Here is a 21,678-nt window from a genome sequence, read left to right as displayed (position 1 = left end):
CGCTGCCGTGCAAAGGCACAATTTGCTCGGGGGCCTGTGCCCAACGCGGAGCACAAAGCGCGGTGCCACGGGCACTTGGCAGCGCCCATCCCTGCTGCCAGCGCGGCCCGCAGGGACGGCAGCGCTCCCGGCCGGGGCTGCCCAGCGCCTTCCAGCGCCTCCATTCACAGCGACACACGGCCAAGAGCGGGCAGCGAAACCGGGCGACGAACAAAGGTGGCTCTGAAGTCATTTCCCAGCGCTCCATCCAGCCATCCGGTTTCGCTCCTCGCCCATTGAGGGGGCAGAAAGCGGCAGGAAGAGCGCGGCTGAAAGGGAACAAACCGGGGGGAGGCAGCCGGGGCCGGGGCCGCGCCGGGCGAAGCTCCCATTCTCCGTGCCCAGAAAGGGATGAATGATTCATTAGAGGCGGCCAAAAGGTAATGGATGTGCCGGGGGGGGCGGCGTCCCCACGCCAAGTTCCTCGAGCACCTGCGAGGCCGGGGCGCGGAGCGGCCCCCGCAGCACAGAGCGCCTCTGTTCCCTTCACCTGGGCTGTGCCCGGGGGAGCAGAGCCCCTCTGTGCGCTCAGAAAGGAGCGGGAGATGCCAAAAGGTGGGGGGGTCTGGGCTCCGGCCCTGGGACCGAGGATGCAGAGCTGAGGTGCCAAATCCCATCTCCCTGCGGAGCCTGGCAGGGGCTTCAGGCTGATGCACGGAGGGGCAGGAGCTGGGATTGCCAGGGGAAACCGGGATAATCATACACAGATGCCCCTGCAATGAAACACAGCCTGGAAAATCCCAGCCTGCCCCGTGGATCCAGAGCATGAACTGAGCAGGAGTTGTGTTGGAGTGAGTGGGGCCTGGTGACTCCCAAACTGAAATGGAAACATCTTCATCCCTCTGGTTTTGTCAGCGAGTATGGAAAATTCCCTGCAGAGGTGGCGCTTCCCCAGGGGTCACAGGTGGCAGTGGCTCAGGTGGACCCGGTGGAGAACAAGGAAAGGAGTTCTGTGCCCAGTTCTGCTCCTGCAGGAGAGACCTGGAGGGGCTGGAGCATGTCCAGGGCAGGGAACGGAGCTGGGCAGGGGCTGCAGAATCCCTGAGGGAGCTGGGCAGGGGCTGCAGAATCCCTGAGGGAGCTGGGCAGGGGCTGGGGAATCCCTGAGGGAGCCGGGCAGGGGCTGGAGAATCCCTGAGGGAGCTGGGCAGGGGCTGGGGCTGGAGCAAAGGAGGCTCAGGGGCCCTTGTGGCTCTGCACAAGTCCCTGCCAGGAGGGCACAGCCGGGGGGGTCGGGCTCTGCTCCCAGGGAACAGGGACAGGAGCAGAGGGAACGGCCTCAGGCTGGGCCAGGGCAGGCTCAGCTTGGACAGCAGCAGCAATTTGCCCATGGAAAGGGAGCTCAGGCCTTGGCAGGGGCTGCCCAGGGAGCTTTGCAGTGCCCAGCCCTGCAGGTGTCCCCTGCAGGTGGCACTGAGTGCTCTGGGCTGGGGACAAGGTGCCCATGGGGCACAGCTGGCACTGCATGGGCTGGCAGGGCTGGGCCAGCCCCAGGGATCCTCTGGGATTGCCATGTGGGACCTGAAGGATGTCTGCCATGGGAAGCTGGTGCTGGTATGGAATTCTCCTGGCAGATTGGTGCCATCACTGCAGGGCTGCACGTGGCAGCTCTGATGGGTTCTGTGGGAGCTGCCCAGGAGACACAAGGCAGCAGCAATGAGGAACCTGAAGCACTCCAGGCCTTTTATTCAATGGGGTTCAGGTCCCTCAGCTGTTTAGGTTTTGCTCTATTTGTGAGTAGAATAACACCCAGATTCCCCCCACACCCATCCCATACCTGGTGTTCTGGGTGTGAGGAACTTGGGGAGCAGTGCAGGCAGCACAGCCTTTGCCCTGGAGAACATCCAGGGAAATGATTCCTGAGCCTGTGGGCTCCCGTTTGGTGGGGAAGATTTGGCAGGGCAGGGAAGGCAAACACAGCAGACACTGGGAATGAGCAGCCACTGACACTGCTGGAGCTCCCCTTGAACCTTTTCCCTCCTCCTATTTCCATCCCCAGCGTGCTCCTGCTCACGGGCGTGAGCAGCCAGGCCAGGCAGTGTTTGGACAGGGCGTGTTGGAAAAGTTGCTCATCCGTCCTGGCGTGGCCAAAACCACCCTCACCAAACCCCTCGTGCCAGAGGAGCCTTTGGAGAACCCAGAGGGAGGCATCAGCAGGGGCTGGGTGAGTCCTGCTCAGGGGAAGGGGTGCCAAACACACCTCCCTCACTGGTACCTGGCACTGATCACCCCAAAACCGGGGCAAAAATCCCCGCGGATGGTTCAAATCCCTCCGGCCTCGGGTGGGGCTGTGGCAGCGGAGGCACTGCCGGGACCGAGGGAAGCGCTGCTCCCAAAGCCGGCCTGTCCCCGCCTGTCCCCGCGTGTCCCCCTCGGTGGCACTCGGGAACGAGCCGTGCCCGTCCTTGTCCTTGTCCCCGCAGGGAGCGCGGGGCTGCGGCCGGAGCGGGGGGGTCTCTGTCTCCCCGCTGCCTTTTCCAGATGGTCGCCGTGCCCGGCGAACAATGGCCAGGGCGGCAGCGCCGCGGCGGCTCCCCCTGCATACAGAGCAGCGCCCGCCCCGCCCGCTCCCGGCGGGACCGACCCGGCTACGGGCATCGATCCCCGCTCCCGGATCCACCCCCGCTCCCGCCGGGACCGACCCCGCACCCGGGATCCACCCCGCTCCCGGATCCATCCCCGCTCCCGGATCCACCCCCGCTCCCGGCGGGACCGACCCCGCTACGGCATCGATCCCCGCTCCCGGATCCATCCCCGCTCCCGGCGGGATCCACCCCCGCTCCCCGGATCCATCCCCGCTCCCGGCGGGACCGACCCGGCTACGGGCATCGATCCCCGCTCCCGGATCCATCCCCGCTCCCGGCGGGATCCATCCCCGCTCCCGGGATCCATCCCTGCTCCCGGATCCATTCCCGCTCCCGGATCCATCCCCGCTCCCGGCGGGACCGACCCCGCTACGGGCATCGATCCCCGCTCCCGGCGGGACCGACCCCGCTACGGGCATCGATCCCCGCTCCCGGATCCATCCCCGCTCCCGGCGGGATCCATCCCTGCTCCCGGGATCCACCCCCACTCCCGGATCCATCCCCGCTCCCGGCGGGACCGACCCCGCTCCCGGGATCCATCCACATTCCCGGCGGGATCCATCCCTGCTCCCGGGATCCATCCCCTCTCCCGGCAGGATCCATCCCCTCTCCTGGGATCCATCCCCTCTCCTGGAATCCACCCCACTCCTGGAATCCATCCCCTCTCCTGGCTGGATCCATCCCCTCTCCCGGGATCCATCCCCTCTCCCAGGATCCATCCCCCTCCGGGCCCTCTGGGGGATGCTCGGCCAAGGGCAGGCGCCGGATGGGCCCGGATCAAGTCTGGGTCTGGCCTATCCTTTGTCAGGATTAACAGGAGAGTTTTGTTCCTCCAAGAGCAAACCTGGAAGAAGCGTGTTTTGGCCTCTGGAGGAGTTGGGATTCTGGGGAATTTGGGATTCTGAGGGGGAAGAAAACCCACAGTGAAACTCCTCCAGGCTGACACAGGCAGAGCCCAGGAGCACAGATCTGTCTGTGCTGCTTCTGCTCTGCTCTGCTCTGCTCTGCTCAGCTCCTCGTGGGTTCACAGTGCCAAAATGGCTCTAAAATCACCAGTGGCAAATCCCTCATTGGCCACGGGATTGCTCCACTTCCCAGAGCTCCTGGAACCCAGGAGGTGACACAGCTGTGGCCCTCCAGGACCTGCAGGAGCTGGATGGGATCTTGGCAATGAGGAATTGTTCCCTGGCAGGGTGGGCAGGCCCTGGCACAGGGTGCCCAGAGCAGCTGGGGCTGCCCCTGCATCCCTGGCAGTGCCCAAGGCCAGGCTGGGCACTGGGGACAGTGGGAGGTGTCCCTGCCATGGCAGGGGTGGCACTGGGTGGGATTTAAGGTCACTCCAACCAGTGCCACTGACCAGAGGGGGACACCAGAAGAGAAGTTCCGGTGACAAAACCCACCTGTCCTCCCCTCCAGGGGTGGGGCTCATCCCAGGGGGGGATTGTCCATGGTTTTGTGAAAATGGAATCCAGCCCGGGGCCTGACAAAGCCCCTCTGGACTCTGGGATTGCTGCACTCCCTGTGTGGAAATCTCTGCTGCTCAAAAGGCTTTCAGAGCCTGAACATTTTATTCCCTTTAAATTAATACAGAAGAATTATTTTAACAACAAAGCTAAAAGTCCTGCCACAAATTTAGCTGAACATCCACCTTGGGAAGCTTTTATCCAGTGTGGTGTCCCAGGATTGTCGCTCCAGCAGGGTTTTCTCCCTCTCTCCATGCCCAGCACTGCTGGGATGGCAAAAATCCAAAGTGCTGCCAACAGCCAGACTGGCAAGTGTCCCTTTGGTGGCCTGTGGCAGCTCTTGCTGTGCCTGTGGGGTGGGCAGGGAGGTCCCTGGGGTGGCCAGAGGTGGCAGTGGGGTGGGCAGAGGTGTCCATGGGGTGAGCAGAGGTGGCAGTGGAGTGGACAAAGGTGTCCTTGGGGTGACCAGAGGTGTCCCTGTGGAGGGTACAGGCAGCCCTGAGGTGGGCAGAGGTGTCCATAGGGTGAGCAGAAGTGTCCCTGGAGTGGGCAGAGGTGTCCATGAGATGGGCAGAGGTGTCCATGGGGTGAGCAGAGGTGTCCATGGGGTGGATAGAGATATCTCTGGGGTGGGCAGAAGTGGCAGTGGGGTGGTCCGAGGTGTCCATAGGGTGAGCAGAAGCGTCCCTGGCGTGGGCAGAGGTGTGCATGAGGAGTGCAGAGGTGGCAGCGAGTTGGGCAGAGGTGGAATGGGAGGGCAGAGGTGGCAGCAGGGTGGACAAAGGTGTCCATGAGGTGGGCAGAGATGTCCCTGGGGTGGGCAGAGATGTCCATGGGGTGAACAAAAGCATCCCTGGGGTGGGCAGATGTGTCCATGAGGTGGGCAGAGGTGTCCATGAGGTGAACAGAAGTGCCCTGGGGTGGGCAGAGGTGTCCATGAAATGGACAGAGGTGCCCCTGGGGTGGGCAGAGGTGCCCTGGGGTAGGCAGAGGTGTCCATGGGGTGGGCAGAGGTGTCCCTGGGGTGAACAGAAGTGCCCCTGGGGTAGGCAGAGATGTCCATGGGGTGGGCAGAGGTGTCCCTGGGGTGGGCAGAGATGCCCATGGAGTGGGCAGAGGTGTCCCTGGGGTGGGCAGAGATGTCCATGGGGTGGGCAGAGGTGTCCCTGGGGTGGGCAGAGATGTCCATGGGGTGGGCAGAGGTGTCCCTGGGGTGGGCAGAGATGTCCATGGGGTGGGCAGAGGTGTCCCTGGGGTGGGCAGAGATGTCCATGGGGTGGGCAGAGGTGTCCCTGGGGTGGGCAGAGATGTCCATGGGGTGGGCAGAGGTGTCCCTGGGGTGAACAGAAGTGCCCCTGGGGTGGGCAGAGATGCCCATGGAGTGGACAGAGGTGTCCATGGAGTGGGCAGAGGTGTCCCTGGGGTGAACAGAAGTGCCCCTGGGGTGGGCAGAGATGCCCAGCTGCTGTTGGGGGGCAGCCCTGAGGCACTGTCAGGGAAATTCCCGGCCTGGGTCTGCTCCTGCCTGCTCTGAGCTGCTGCATCCGCACCCTGAGGCTCTGCTGCAGGAGAGCAGCTCATTAATGGCGCTCATTAGCGCAGCCAATTAGGGCGGCCGGCTCTGCTGGATGCGGGGCTGATGTCCCTCCCTGCACGTCCCGGCTGATGATCGGGTCCTGGCCGGGCCCTGAGGAGGCGCACACGGCTGGGAAGCTCTGGCAGGTTCTGCTGTGAAGTGAAGCTGCTGAGGGGCTGCAGGGGCTGGGATTTCACTCTCACGGCCACGGATGGGCCTGGGGGGCTTCTGAGTGTGCTGTTCATGGAGACCTCACGGTGACGGCAAAGACCCTCCTCCCTGAGGGGTTTAATGGCATTGTGGGTGTCCAGGTGCTTGGACAGCTGTAAGAAATGTCATTGTCACACAAGCAGGGAGTGGATTGGGTTGGGTTGGGTTGGGTTGGGTTGGGTTGGGTTGGGTTGGGAGGGACCCTAACCCCACCCAGTGCCACCCCTGCCAAACTCCAGAATGTTGCCCCTGCTCAGCTGCTCGGGGCAGCAAACTCCTCCAGGTGGGACATTCCCCATGGAGCTGGGCCTGTGCTGCCCAGCAAAGCAGCCAGGAATGCTGCCAGGATCCTGGGCTGGGCACAGCAAACCCAGGGGAGCTGTTCCATGGGATCCCAGAATTCCACACTGGTTTGGGCAGGGAGGGACCCCAAATCCCACCCAGTGCCACCCCTGCCATGGCAGGGACACCTCCCACTGTCCCCAGTGTCCAACCTGGCCTTGGGCACTGCCAGGGATGCAGGGGCAGCCCCAGCTGCTCTGGGCCCTTCTCACCCTGCTCTCTCCTCTCCCTGACTCTGAACTCCTGGCCTGGCTCCCCTCACTCACTGTCAGATCCCCTGAAATCCCAGATTCTGCCCAAATCTGCCTTTCCCTCTCCTGATGAGGCCCAGCAGGCGAGAGGGGGGGAAGGGAAGGGAAGGGAAGGGAAGGGAAGGGAAGGGAAGGGAAGGGAAGGGAAGGGAAGGGAAGGGAAGGGAAGGGAAGGGAAGGGAAGGGATTTGGGAACCCGAGCTCCTGGGGTGTCACCGCAGCCTCCTGAGCTTCTGAGGGGTTTCTCTTTCCTTTTGGGCCACCTGGGCCAAGCCCAGGCAGGGAGAGGTGGGCAGGGGGATCAGGGGCAGCTCCGAGCCCCATTCCCCATTCCCATTCCCCATTCCCCATTCCCATTCCCCATTCCCCATTCCCAGAGCCCCATTCCCAGAGCCCATTCCCCATTCCCCATTCCCATTCCCATTCCCTATTCCCAGAGCCCATTCCCCATTCCCAGAGCCCCATTCCCCATTCCCCATTCCCATTCCCCATTCCCCATTCCCAGAGCCCCATTCCCAGAGCCCATTCCCCATTCCCATTCCCAGAGCCCATTCCCCATTCCCATTCCCCATTCCCAGAGCCCCATTCCCATTCCCCATTCCCATTCCCCATTCCCAGAGCCCCATTCCCATTTCCCATTCCCATTCCCCATTCCCATTGCCCATTCCCAGAGCCCCATTCCCAGAGCCCCATTTCCCATTCCCATTCCCCATTCCCATTCCCCATTCCCCATTCCCATTCCCCATTCCCATTCCCCATTCCCAGAGCGACTCTGCCGCGGCAGCCGCAGGTGACAACTTTAACGAGAGCGGGAGCAGATGAGGAGTTTATGGGCTGTTAATAAACTGTAACCAATCGCTGAATGCCCGCGCGTTGTGTTCAAGCTGTTTGGGGCCACAGGTCCTTGGGAGAGCTTGCACTTGCTCTGCCTTTATTCCGACGTAGCAGGACATGAAAGGCCGTGGCAGACTCTTGATGTTTGTTCCCGTGAATAGACATATGTCCCTCACACTAGCACGGGAATATCTAATTAAGGCACACAATGCTGGCTTATACCCAGGGGCAGTGGCAAACAAGACGCTGTCACACTCTTAAGAACACAAACAAAATGAAAATTGCCTCTTTATACATTATAATGAATATGTTCTCCATGCATTAAAAGTTCATTTACTCCCAGGCTCTGCAAGGCCGGCTGGATTTCAGTTAATATCATCTTTTTTTCAGGAGGTTTGGGTAGGATTAGGGACAGGTTTGTTAATGAAGCTGCAGAGGATTTTCCCCCATAGACATGAAAAAGGAACAAAATCTGAATTGTGCGTTTATTGTGTTGTCTCAGGCAAATCCCACTCTTCAGATCCCCACCTCGGGAGCGGCTCCTCCCTTCTGCAGGACACGTCAGCCAAGGATTTGTGGCTCCTTTCTCCCACCTCCCCTCTCCCTCAGCAGCTTTTGGCATTTCTGTGAGCCAGAGCCCGGGGCTGGAGGCTGCGGGGGCTCTGTACACTGGGAATGTTGGTGCCAAGTGCCAGGGCGTGCCCAGGGCTGAGTCCTGACCTGTGCAGCTTCTCCTGGGGCTGATGCTTCCCTCCCCCCTTCCCCATCACTTCCAAACACCTCAAGCCCTGTGGAAGCTCCTGGGATGTTGCAGCTCCTTCCCTTCCCTTCCCTTCCCTTCCCTTCCCTTCCCTTCCCTTCCCTTCCCTTCCCTTCCCTTCCCTTCCCTTCCCTTCCCTTCCCTTCCCTTCCCTTCCCTTCCCTTCCCTTCCCTTCCCTTCCCTTCCCTTCCCTTCCCTTCCCTTCCCTTCCCTTCCCTTCCCTTCCCTTCCCTTCCCTTCCCTTCCCTTCCCTTCCCTTCCCTTCCCTTCCCTTCCCTTCCCTTCCCTTCCCTTCCCTTCCCTTCCCTTCCCTTTCCCCCAGAGCTCTGTTCCCACCAAGCCGGTTTTTTTCACTTTTTCTACATTTCTCCAATTTAATTTCTGTAATTTCAGCTCTTGCACAGGTGCTTGAGCAGAGTCTGCAGCTGGGCAGAGCTGTGGGCCTTGAGGTGGTGCCCAGGGGCTCCCCCAGCCCTGCACAGGACCCTGGGGTCTCAGGATCCCCCGAGCTGCAGGGACCCGCAGGGATCCTGCTCCTGCCCTGCTCTCCAGGCCCAGAGCAGCTTCCCTGGATCCTGTGGGGCTCCCGTGGGATTTCACAGGGCACAGGTGACTCCCTGAGCCACCCTGGGCGCTTGAACAGGGGCTGGGGTCAGGCAATGCTGGCACAACGCTCCTTGAACCATCCTGGGAAGGGAGGAGCGGACAGGGAAGGGCAAATCCTTCCTGGAAGGGCAAATTCCTTCCAAGAGCTCCTCTGCAGGTGCCTGGAAGAGCCAGAAACCCTGCAGGGAGCCTGTCCCCAGAGCAGGTCCCAGTGAGCGCAGGGAAGGGGCTGTGGTTCCTCAGCCTCAGCTCTGACACTCCAATAAAATCTGTCACAGACTGGGTTGGCTGGAGGGACCTCAAATCCCAGCCAGGGCCACCCCTGCCATGGCAGGGACACCTCCCACTGTGCCAGGTGCTCCTCAGTGCCCAGCCTGGCCTTGGGCACTGCCAGGGGAGAGGAGACCTCCGAGAGCCATCCCACATTGTTCTGAGCACAGCTCCTTTCCCCATCCACCTTCCACGTTTTCTGCCCTCTGTGCCTGAAGTTCTGGCTTGGAAAAGGATTCTCCCCGTCCCTCCTGGGGCTCTGGGATGCGTTTGGGATGGGGATCAGTTCCTGCTGTCCTGGCGTGCTCAGCTCCCAGGGGAAATCCTTCTCTGTCGCTGGAGCAGCGTGAAATTCACGTGGAATTCTTTCTGCTGGGGACAGGAGAGAGGGAAACTTCATGGGCTCTTCAGCACAGCCCCAGATGGGGGCTGAGCACAATTCCCACCTTCCAGGGGTTTCTCTCTCAAAGGAGATGCCCCAGCTCCACCCTTTGGAAGGAGTTTGGGGTCTCCCTGTCCCTGTGGGACATCTCGAGCCTCCTCTCCTCGGGCACAGCAAGCCAAACCTTGCTCCACTCCCTCAGGAGGAACAAACAGGATCCCCCCTCCCAAAACTCTGCTCGGTTTTCACTCAAAAGGATTTTCCTCATGAGAGTGATTAACGCTGTGGCAGCTTTTTGGGAGGAAAAAAAAAACCAAACACAAAACAACAAGATCCACACACAAAAAATCCCCAAACCCCAAGAACCGTGTGTGTTTTTCTGGGTTTTTTTCCCCTTTCCCAAGCAGACAAAGAGGTGTATAAATGTCTTATACATATATGTATATGTCTTTCTGCAAATAGCATTTAACAAATGCCTGCTGCATCTGCGGGATCCTGCAACAATCCTGACGCCGTGATCAATCTGCAGCCCGGTGATGTTCGCTGACAGTGATTGATTGATTTTCCCCGCGAATAGGACCAACATGGGGAATACATTAGAGCCAAAGGCGCGCTCGTGGCTGGCAGGGAGCGGCCCCGGTTCCGATTGTGCCGGGCTTGGCAGCGGTGGGACGATGATTGATGAAGGCGGGGGGAGCCCGGTCCCCTCGGCGCCGTCCCCATGTGTGTGACACCGCTCCCCGGCCGCCACGGGGACCCGGCCAGCCCTGCCCGGGGACAATGGAGCCGGGTGGCCCGTCCCGATAACCCCTGCTAAAGCATGCGGGGAGAGCTGACCTGGCGGTTCAGGGAGAGCGGGCCAAGAGCTGATGGGAAATTGATTCTCAGGAGTTTGTCAAGACATCTCCAACAAGTGAAGATAAATGGCAGAACAAAACTTCTAAAGCCAATCCCGAGAATGGGCCTGAATGGCCGAGGGAAGGCACTCTTTTGCATTTACATCCATCTTTTCTCGGGGAAAAGCCTCCCGAGGATCCCAGCCCTGCCCCGCCCGGAGCTCCCGAGGGCCGCGGCACCCCCGGGGCCGGTCGGGTCCTGCCTTCCCCCTCCCGCCTCCCTGCTCCCAGCAGGATGGACTGGGAATGTGCCAGGAGCCTTTGGGTGCCCCTGGAAGCAGCACAGAGCCCTCTGGAAGCAGGGAGAGCAGCGCGGTGGGACACTGCCCGGATTCCCAGGGGCTGGAGCAGGCATGGGGAACCAGGGAATGATGGAATATCAACATTCAGAGACCAGGGGAATCAGGGAATTATGGAATATCAATATTCAGGAGCCAGGAGAATCAGGGAATTATGGAATATCAACGTTCAGAGACCAGGGGAACCAGGGAATGATGGAATATCAACATTCGGAGGCCAGGGGAATCAGGGAATTATGGAATATCAACGTTCAGAGACCAGGGGAATCAGGGAATTATGGAATATCAACATTCGGAGGCCAGGAGAATCAGGGAATTATGGAATATCAACATTCAGAGACCAGGGGAATCAGGGAATTATGGAATATCAATATTCAGGAGCCAGGAGAATCAGGGAATGATGGAATATCAACATTCAGAGACCAGGAGAATCAGGGAATGATGGAATATCAACATTCGGAGACCAGGGGAATCAGGGAATTATGGAATATCAATAGTCAAAGGCCAGGAGAATCAGGGAATTATGGAATATCAACACTCAAGAACCAGGAGAATCAGGGAATGATGGAATATCAACATTCAGAGGCCAGGGGAATCAGGGAATTATGGAATATCAACATTCAAATGCCCAGAGAATCAGGGAATGATGGAATATCAACATTCAGAGGCCAGGGGAATCAGGGAATTATGGAATATCAACATTCAGAGGCCAGGAGAATCAGGGAATTATGGAATATCAACACTCAAGAACCAGGAGAATCAGGGAATTACGGAATATCAATAGTCAAAGGCCAGGAGAATCAGGGAATTATGGAATATCAATAGTCAAAGGCCAGGAGAATCAGGGAATTATGGAACAACCCAACCCACCAGGATCACAAGGCTCCAGCTGCCATCCCTGCACAGGGCAGCCCCCCAGATCCCACCAAGTCTGGAATTTTGGAGAGGTTTTTAAAAAAAAAGAATATTTTCCTTATGCTGGTTAAAGCCCTGCTGAATTCCCAATTTTCAGAATGAATAAAATATTCCTGGCATCAATTAATGATCCACGTTTGTACTCAGTGAATCTCTGGACCCGCATTCACCTGCTCATTTTCTGGTCAGGAGACAGCCCTTGAGGGAAGGAGCTGCTGGAGTCTCCTGATTCCAACACACTTTCCAGGACAATGCTTTTCCAGACAAAAAGTGCCAAGATATTTTTATTTAATTCTTCTTAATCTAAATCTTTTCCTTATCATAACTTCTGATAATAAATAACTTTATTTGATGGCCAGCTCATGAAATTCCATGGAAGATTCTCCTCAGTTCTGAACACTGAAGATAATTTACCTTTTTATTCTGGTGTGGGCCAGAGTATTCCCACTTTGTGTTGCTCAGTGATGTAAACTCCACATCTCTACGAGTTTAAACAGTGGGCAAATTTCCACAGGTGTTTTCCAGAGCAGATATTTTGGACTTTATTCACTCGAAAGAGATTTTGAGATGTGTCTGATCCATGTAATGCTGCAGTTCCTTGTTGATCCACTATTTAAGGCTGGATTCTTCCTAATGAATGAACCTTGGGAGTTCTGACACCGACCCAGAAGGACTGGAGCACTTTGTGCCCTTTTTCAGAGATGGGGCTGGCAGAGCCTCGTGGCCCCACTGCCATCACCAGTCACGGCCTCCCCTTAACAATTTTGGGCAGAAATATAAAAATATTCAATGCCTGCAGTGGCAGATTCAGTTTGGGTGATGCCCAGAGAGTTGGCAGAGCCCAGGGATCGCTCCCACCCTGCACCTGCCTGGCTGTGAGGTGGGAAAGGCCTCTCAGGAGTGAGGTTTGGGAAAACCTCCCTCCCCACCTAAGCCTCCCATGGAAAGCAGGCTTGCAGGGCTGGCTGGAGGGAGCTGGGAGCTCCTGGGGCTGTTGGTGCCAGTGGCAGGACAAGGAGCAATGGCCAGGAACTAAAACACAACAATTCCAGCCCAGCCTGAGGAAGAACTTCCTTCCCTGGAGGGGCAGAGCCCTGGAACAGCTGCCCAGGGAGGGGCTGGGGTCTCCCTCTCTGGAGACATCCCAAAGCCCCTGGGCAGCTCCTGTGGCACTGGGTGCTCTCCGAGGTCCCTCCCCACCCCAAACTTCTGGGATCTCATGGTAGCTCTGGAAAATCCATCCCTCAGCTGCACCTGAGCATTTGGGATGATCTGGGTAGTGCTGAGTCCCCTGGAGCTCCCTGTCCCACACAGGATGGAAAAGCCACAGCCAGGGACAGCTCCCCACCCTGCCCTGCTGCTCCAGGAGCTGCTGGCATCGTCTGGGGCTGCTGGCTCCTGTCACAGCAGTGTCCCCTGAGCCACCAGACAGCACGCAGGACATCAGCCCGTCCCCTCTGGAAGGGTAAGAACAGAGCAGTGGAGCAGGAGCCCAGCATTGTCCCAGCCAGGGCTGTGCCATGGGGCCCCTGTCGCACCCAGCGCCCTGGCCCTGCCCTGGGGACACTGCAGGGATGCTCAGGGGCGGTTTGGCCCTGGAATGTCAGCGGGGGGAGGCTCTCCCGAGGTGAGTGGGACCTGTGAGCCTCACCCTGCCAGGGGCTCCTGGGCAGAGGCTTGGAGGTAAAACAGAGCCATGGCTTTCTGTGGAGGATTGGTTTTAGGAAGGGCTTGAGGGGGCTGTGGGTGCTCACTCTGAACACTCATCCCAGGGAAAAGGGAGGGATGCTGCAGCCCTGTGCAGGGGCTCTGGCAGCTCCCATCCCATCCCATCCCATCCCATCCCATCCCATCCCATCCCATCCCATCCCATCCCATCCCATCCCATTATCCCATCCCATCCCATCCCATCCCATCCCATCCCATCCCATCCCATCCCATCCCATCCCATTATCCCATCCCACAGGGCTGCACTGGCAGGAGGCAGAGCTGCTGCCCTGCAGAAGGGCAGTGCCTCAGTCAGGGATTTGCAGCAGATTTTGGTCACCTTGGCTTAAGATTTTCCCGGCAGAGGCTGAAGAAATCCCCTGTTGAAGTGAGATATGGACATTCCCTTCCTCTTGGGTTTCCTGGATGCCTTTTGGTCTCTGCCTGAAATGTGCTGATTGAATCATGGAATGGTTTGGGTGGGAAGGGACCTCAGAGCCCACGCAGTGCCATGGCAGGGACCCCTCCCACTGTCCCCAGTGCCCAGCCTGGCCTTGGGCACTGCCAGGGATGCAGGGGCAGCCCCAGCTGCTCTGGGCACCCTGTGCCAGGGCCTGCCCACCCTGCCAGGGAACAATTCCTCATTGTCAATATTGAACCTGAATTTCCCCTGTCTCAGGTTTCTCTCCCTTGCTCCCTGTGCTGTCACTGCAGCCCCTGGTGAGCTCTGCCTGCCCCTCTCTCCCCTTCTGGGCCTGGGCTCGGTGGGGAACAGAAGGAGAAGAGGAAAGAGAGAGAAGGGGAAGGCGGGGAAGGAGGGAAAGAGAAGGGGAAAGCAGGGAGGAGGTCGGGGAAAGAGGAAGGAAAGGAGTGAGGGGGTGAGGAGGGAGCCAGGATGTGCGGGCAGGGCCTTCCTCCTCCTGTCGGGACAGGTCGCGATAGACCCGAGAGCGCCTGAAAGCCCGGAGGAGGATGGAGGGAGGGCTCCGTGCGGCTCCCTGGGGCTCCCGGCAGGAGCCCCGCGGAGCAGATGGACGCCCCTCGCTGCAACCTTACCCGGCTGCGGGCCCGCGGGGCCCTGCCTGGGCCGGGGGAACATATGGGGAGCTCGGGGGGGGCCGCAGGACGGCCGAGCTCAATCGCAGGTAGCCCGTGATGGGGGTTTTGGGGAGCACAGGCAGTGCCCGGCACGGCTCGGTGCCAGCCCCGGTGCCAGCCCCGCGTGTCCCCGCTCCCGCGGAGGATGCGCGGGCTCGGCCTGGCGGGCAGGGCCCGTTTGGGGCGGGGGAGATGCTGCCCTGGCTGCTTTCGGCAGCGGCGTGGCCGGAGGGCCCCGCAGCAGAGCCGTGTCCCCGATGTCCCCCCCTGCCCGTCGGGGCTCCCCGGGGCCACCTGTTAGCGACAGGGCCAGGCCCCTCCGGGGGCGAGCCGGGCAGGCAGACGAGCAGGATTTACCAGCTTCTGGCCACTGCCGACTTTTGCATCTGTCAGGGTGCTAATTATTGCCTTTAATAGAGACAAAGAACAGCTCCTAATGATGCTCCCTCTAATTCTCACCTGCTCCTGCCCTTCCTCCGCAGCAGCGCTCCCTCGCCGGAGCTCCGCTAATTGGGAAAGCTGCTCTGCTTATCGCGGCCTCCCGGCGGACGGGGGTGCGGGGGGGTCTGGCACCGCTGCCGGGGTTCCGGGAGCCGAACTGGCCCGGGGGGCTCCGTCCCCGACGGCCGCTCCCCACCGTGCCCGGGCAGCGCTGGGCTCGGCGGCCTCGGGCACCGCTGCCCCTGCCCGGCCCCGGGCGGCCCTGGCGGGCAGCGAGCCTGGCACAGGGCTCCCGTCCCGGGCACCGTCCCCAGGCGCTGGCGGACACCTGCCCGCTCCTTGTTCGGGCTTTCTCCCGCGGCGGGGGGAGGCAGAGGCGGGGGGTTTGTGCCTCGAGAGCCGCAGGGCGGCACCGAACCCGCACCTGGGCGGCCCCTAAAGCCGGGGACACCCCCGGACCAGGGGAAGGCACCTGGGCCACCAGCACCGTGCTCGCCATGTGTCCCCTGGGCTGTGTCTGTGCCAGCGCCGTGCTGGCCAGGCTACGGGAAGGGGAATCTCCGCGGGGCTGGGCATGGCCATCACCGCTGTCACGGTCCGGGGTGCGGGACGCTCCTCTGCACCTCTCCTGGAGGGGCTGGGCATGGCCATCACCGCTGTCACGGTCCGGGGTGCCGGCCGCTCCTCTGCACCTCTCCTGGAGGGGCTGGGCATGGCCATCACCGCTGTCACGGTCCGGGGTGCGGGACGCTCCTCTGCACCTCTCCTGGAGGGGCTGGGCATGGCCATCACCGCTGTCGCGGTCCGGGGTGCCGGACGCTCCTCCGCAGCCCCCGCCGCTCTCCTGGAGGGGCTGGCAAGGAAGGAAGGAGCCAGCCCAGCCCCGCAGGAACGCCCGGAGCCGCCACAGCCCGCGGGGAGCGAGCAGGGCTCGGCCACCCGGGACCGCTCGGTTTGCAGGAAAAACCCAAACCAAACAAGGAATCCCCTGGGTCTGGCCCAGCTCTCATTCCCCGCCGGCGTCTGCGCTCCCCAAACTCCCCCCGAGCCGTCAGAATGATGAATAATTGTGTATTTCTGCGGGTGCAGCCCGAAATATTGAGATCAATGCGCTGCCGTTTGTGGGTCAGGAGAGACGGGAACCTCAGCCCGTCCCGAGCCCCTCGAGCTCCTTTTCCCCAGAAACCCCGGAGCCCTTTCCCCGGGGTGTGCGGAATATCTCCCGCCCCAACACCTGCGTCCAGAACTGCCAAAATCTCCCCGGGCCACAGACATGAGCGGCTTCGGGAGGGGAAAAAAATGAGGGGTTGTCCCCAAATAATTCACTTTTGCGTGGATTTTCGTTTGGTGGGGTTTTAGTTGAAGGTCAAATGCGCAGACGCCATCGCAGGGAGCGAACTCCCCCGCTTCAAGCTGGATGGTTCCTCTCCCCGAATTAATATTTAATTAATATTTCGCTTTTGCCAAGCGCTGCATTCGACAGACAGAAATTTTCACGCTACCGACGCGGTACTGGTCGGTTCTTCCTCACAGCTCTGATTCTAAATGGAATAAATGAGGAAGGGAAAAAAAAAAAAAAAAAAACAAAAAAACCCCAAACCCAACCCTCGAACGGTTTCGATTCGCCTGCGAGGCAAACTGACAAAAAAACTTCGCGAAAGTCAAGGATGCGCCTAAAATATTCCCATCCCTTCCCCGTCTGTCTCCGCCTCCCCGGAACAGCGAGGAAGAGAAAAAGGACATTTATTTTAACTGCTTTTCTTTTTTTAAATTTTTTATTTATTTAAAATCTCAACAGTGGATCACTTTTTTTTTCTTTTTTTTTTTCTTTTTTTTTTTTTTTTTGCAACCAAACAAGTAATAAATATTATTTAGCAACTTTTTTTTTCTTTTTCTTTTTTGTTTGTTTTTTTGGGTTTTTTTTACAAAAATAAACAGATGATAAAATCTCTGCAAGGGACAGCGATAAGAAAAGTTGTTATTTCAGAAACAAGCCCAAGTTCTCAGTATTGCAACACGGACAGCGTGAAAGTTCCTACACAGAAAGAGCATTAAAGAGTTCGAAGTTTGTTAAAGGTGGCAGGAACGTAAAAGAAAAAGAAACGGAAACAAACGTGTTATACGCTTAAAAGTAAAACAACCCACCAAACCCCAAGAACCCAAACGAAGGAAATCAAGGCGAACCGACCCCTATTTCACTCATGAGGCTGACACAGAACAAGTGCACGGACGGAAAGCTCAGGCAGAGCGGACTCGCGTCGTTATCGGTCTATTTACAAAGCCCGCACCGGAGCGAGAACCGGCGCAGCCCCGGGGAGGGCAGGGCAGGACCCGGCGCTCCCGGAGCCCCCCGGGATGGGCAATCCGGGGCATGCGAGCCGGGGGCGGCTCGGAAGGCTCCGCGTGTAGAAACGAGACCGGGAGAGGGGAGGGAAGGGGCGCAGGAACGAATAAACGAGCCAAAGCCCCTCCGCAGTTTTGGTTCCTCCGGTAGCGCCGAGCCCCGGCTCCGCCGCCCTCCCCTCCTGCGGAGTCCTCGGCATCGTCGGAAAATTAAAACCACGGGAGGAGCGCGGGGTTTACCGTGCCGGGGGGGTTCCCCCGCGTTCGGGGAGCAGGGCAGACCCCGGGCCGGCTCCATCCGCTCCCGCCGCCCCTCCGGCGGCCCCGGGAGCGGAGCGGGGCGGTCCCGCTGCCGCCGGGGGGGGAGCGTCTGTAGGTCCTGGAGGTGCCGGGGGCGCGGCGGGAGGGACTCATTTGGTGTCGGTGGCTAATCTGGGCAGGCTGGCCGTGCCCATGCCGGAGACGTGGTGGTGCGGCGGGGCCGACACCTGGCACATGCTGCAGGGGCACGGCATCCCCCCCCAGTGCTGGAAGCCGCTGCCCAGCGGGGCGGCGGCGGCGGCGGCGGCGGCGGCCGAGGGCGACTTGAGGAGCCCGTGCGGGGGCCGGATGGAGCTGACGGCCGAGAGGCCGGAGCCGGGCAGGGAGGCGCTGGAGACGGCGGCGGGGGGCAGGATGGGGTGGTGCACGGGGTGCGAGGCCGGGTGGCCCGGGTGGCCGGGCAGCGGCGCCGAGTGCGCGCCCATGCCGCCGGGGCAGGCGGCGGGGTGGAAGCCGGCGTGGTGGCCGCCGTAGATCTCGCTGACCAGGCGCTTCATCTCCTCCAGGGAGTTGGTGAGCATGAGGATGTAGTTGCGCGCCAGGAGGAGCGTGGCGATCTTGGAGAGCTTGCGCACCGACGGGCCGTGCGCGTAGGGCATCACCTCCCGCAGCCCGTCCATGGCGATGTTCAGGTCGTGCATCCGCTTGCGCTCCCGGCTGTTGATCTTCAGCCGCAGCTGCTGCAGCTCCGGCTCCGTCATCTGCTTCTTGTCCTTCTTGGAGGAGGAGGAGGACGACGACGAGGACGACGAGGAGGACTTGAAGCCCAGCTTGTCCACCACCACCACCCCCGCAGCGCTCATGGCGCTGCGCAGCTCGGCGCTCAGCTCCGGCGGGGAGTCGCTCTGCGTGGAGCTGGACACGGTGCCGCCCGTGAAGCCCCCGCCGCTGCCTTTATTCCTGGCCGTGAGGAAGAGGTCATCGGGCTCCGGGGAGGACGGGCGGCTGGAAACCAGGCTGGCGTCCGAGTCCATGGCCCGGCGGGCGGGGCGGCGGCGCGCACCGGGCAGCCTGCGGGGAGGGGAGGGGAGAGAGCCCCGCGTCAGCGCCCGCCGCCGCTCGCCGGGGCCCCGCGCCCGCCCCGTCGGCGACCCCGCTCCGCCGAACCGGGACCGGCCCCGCTGCCCGCCCTCCCCTGGCCGGGGGCGGCTCCCGTCCCGTCCCGTCCCGTCCCGTCCCGTCCCTCCCCTGGCTCCGGGGCTGGGGTCCGCGCGGGGCCGCGGGCGCGGGGGGCACTCACGGGCGCACTCACCGTGGCGAGCGGCGCGCCGGGACGGGCGAGCACGGCAGCAGCAGCGCGCACCTTGCGGCGGAGCCGCGGCCGCTTTATAGCCGCGCCGGGGAGGAACGATGTCACCGGGCGGAGGGAGGGGGGCTGCGCCAATCCGCGGCGGCGGCGGGGGCACGGCTGATGTCACCGGGGCCGCTCCGGCTCGGTGGGGCGGGGGGCGCCGGCCCGAGCGGCGCGGGGAGCCCGGCGGGGGGGGCGCGGCGGGGGGGAGGGACTTTTGTCAGATCCATAATAAAACGCAACAATGACAGCGCCGGGAACAGCTGTTGGGGGGGCGGGACGGGACGGGGACGGGACCAAGCAGCCCCCGGCACGTCGGTGTTCCCCGGTGCCCGGCCCGTCCGCCGGCACGCACCGGGCAGCGCTTCCCCCGCCCGGTGCCGCCTCCTGCCCCGAGCCCGGGCGCAATTCCCCCGTCAAGTGGTGCAAAGAGAGGCGGAGAAAAGCGGGATTTCGGCCTCTCCGTTCCCCAGGAGCGAATCGCCCCGAGCATCCCCCCGGCTCCGGCCCCGCAGAGACCTGGAGAAGTTCTTGGAGCGGCCGCTTAAATCTGCCCCAAAAAAGCCTTCAGCGAGAAGGGAGCGGGAGAGGGGAGAGAAAGAGAGAAAGAAAGAGTAAAAGACGTTAACAAACGAACAAAAAATGACCTTCGGAAATGCCTCCCGCCTTCCTGCGCAGCTCGCCCGGCTCCCGGCGAGTCCCCTCGCCCCGGCAGCTCCGCGCAACAGGGTCGGAGCTTCCTCGCACTGGGGTAAATCCCCCGGCCGACCCCTCCCCGCCGGCCCCCCCGGCCCCTTTGCCTTTGTTGTATTATTTTTACACCCGTGTGTTTCCCAGCTGGCCCGGCAAGCCTCAACCATCCGTTAAATATGTATTTAAAACGTTAAGAAGTGAAGCGTGGAAATGTGTTTGCCAACGGTTGCGGGGATGATCCGTAACAGGTCAATTAGGAAAATCTGTCCCCGCGACAGCCGGGCCCGCCGCCCGGCGTGTGTCCCGCTGCCGCCCGGCCCGGCCACCGGGGACGCGGGGCGGCCGGGGGGGACCCCCGAGGATGGGGGGGCTGGGGCTGAGCCCCGGAGGTGCGGGGCGGGACGGGAGGGGAGCTGCGCAAAGTTTGGTTTGTTTCGTGGGGAGCGGCAGCCGCAGCCGGGCGCTGCCTTCGCCTGGCGGCTCCGAGAAAACAGAGCGACAACGAGCACAACGAATTCAGCCCCGGAGCCGCCCCGGCCCCCGGCAGGGCCCGGCCGGCGGAGGGGGAACGGGCCCCGGCCGGGCCGGGAGGGGCGGCGGGCGGGGGCATCGCCCCCAGGGCAGCGAGGAAAACGCCGCAGCGCTCGTCTGCCGTCCGCCAGGGCTCTGCAGATTTCCTTCCTAAAGGCTGGGACCTTCCCTTCTCCATGAAGGAGCTGTCAAACGGATGGGGGTCCCGGATTCCCCGTGGGGTCCGCCAGGCTCTGCCCCGGGAGCGGCGGAGCTGCAGCAGCGAGCAGGGCCCTGCAGCCCCCCCGGCCCCGGCAGGAACATCCCGGGAGCCCCCCGGGGGCTGGAGAGGGGCCCTGGAGCTGAGCTGGGGTTCACCTGCCGGAGGGGACAGCGGGGAACGGCGGGGAACAGCCTCCGGCCATGGCCTGGGCAGCGGGATGGACAGCGGGATGGACAGAGGGATGGACAGAGGGATGAATAGAAGGCAGGGATGGACAGCGGGATGGACAGCGGGATGGACAGAGGGATGATTAGAGGGCAGGGATGGACAGAGGGCAGGGATGGACAGAGGGATGGACAGAGGGATGGACAGAGGGAGGGACAAAGGGATGGACATAGGGCAGGGATGGACAGAGGGGATGGACAGAGGGATGGACATAGGGCAGGGATGGACAGCGGGATGGACAGAGGGATGGACAGCATGGACAGAGGGATGGACAGAGGGCAGGGATGGACAGAGGGGATGGACAGAGGGAATGGATGGACAGAGGGGATGGAGAGAAGGATGGACAGAGGGATGGACATAGGGCAGGGATGGACAGCGGGATGGACAGAGGGATGGACAGCATGGACAGAGGGATGGACAGAGGGATGGACAGAGGGATGGACAGAGGGCGGGCATGGACAGAGGGCGGGCATGGACGGAGGGCGGGGGTGCCGGGGGGCAGCCGGAGCTCGGGGCCGCTGCGTCCTGAGGCCGTTCTGGCATCACCCTGGGGGCTCGGGAGGGAGAAATGGGCAGCGGGCTGGATCCTCTTCCTTTTCCTTCCTTTTTCCTTCCCCCTCCCCCTTCCCTTTCCTCTTTTCCTTCCCCTTCCTTTTCTCCTTTTCCTTTCTCTTTTCTCCTTTTCCTTTCTCTTTTCTCCTTTTCCTTCCCTCACCTTTTCCCCGTTTCTTTTCTTTTTCCTTTTCTCCTCTTTTCCGTTTTTTCTTGTTTCTTTCTTTTTTTTTTCCTTCGTTTCTTTTTTTTTTTTTTTTCCTCTCCCCCCTGCAGAGAGGAAACCCCTCTCCGAGTGCGCAGCAGAAATCTCGGGATCTGAGTCCCTAAGGGAGCAATGTCCCTGCTGACCACTGTCCATCCGTCTGGACACGAGCTCTGTCCCGCCCGCAGCCCGCGGGGCCGGGATCGGGATCGGGATCGGGACCGGGATCGGGATCGGGATCGGGACTGGGATCGGGATCGGGATCGGGATCGGGATCGGAACCCGGGATCGGGATCGGGATCGCGACCGGGATCGGGACTGGGACCGGGATCGGGACCGGGATCGGGATCGGGATCGGGATCGGGATCGGGATCGCGACCGGGATCGGGATCGGGATCGGGATCGGGATCGGGACCGGGATCGGGATCAGGACCGGGATCAGGACCGGGATCGGGACCGGGACAGCCCGGTGCAGGGGGGTGCGAGGAAGAGGGGACGGTCCCCGCCGTGAGATGACAAATGAAGTGTCGCACCTCCCCCTCCCCGGACCCGGGAAGGCTCCGCGCCGCAGCCGCCCCTCGCTGGCGCATCCCGGGAAGCGGCCCCGGAGGGTTCCCAGAGGAGCCCTTCACCCGAACTT

General features: G+C 61.4%; 1 protein-coding gene across 1 annotated transcript; it reads right to left on the bottom strand.

Moving 5' to 3' along the window:
* Positions 1-16,487: 16,487 nt before the first annotated feature.
* Positions 16,488-18,631, bottom strand: LOC118687048 (oligodendrocyte transcription factor 2). Its single transcript, XM_036383726.2, has 2 exons — positions 18,592-18,631; positions 16,488-18,350 (listed from the first exon to the last, which is right to left on the bottom strand). Exon 2 carries the CDS (start codon positions 18,311-18,313, stop codon positions 17,429-17,431), a length of 885 nt encoding a protein of 294 aa, XP_036239619.1. The 5' UTR covers positions 18,314-18,350; positions 18,592-18,631; the 3' UTR covers positions 16,488-17,428.
* Between the last annotated feature and the right edge of the window lie 3,047 nt (positions 18,632-21,678).

The sequence above is a fragment of the Molothrus ater genome, chromosome 2, assembly GCF_012460135.2.
Source record: "Molothrus ater isolate BHLD 08-10-18 breed brown headed cowbird chromosome 2, BPBGC_Mater_1.1, whole genome shotgun sequence".
NCBI lineage: Eukaryota > Metazoa > Chordata > Aves > Passeriformes > Icteridae > Molothrus > Molothrus ater.
The sequence above is the reverse complement of the archived record's forward strand: the minus strand, read 5'-3'. Positions and strand labels throughout refer to the sequence as shown.

Bases quoted from the DNA above. Each gene is read 5' to 3' on its own strand.
- LOC118687048 (XM_036383726.2), bottom strand. From the start codon at position 18,313: ATGGACTCGGACGCCAGCCTGGTTTCCAGCCGCCCGTCCTCCCCGGAG.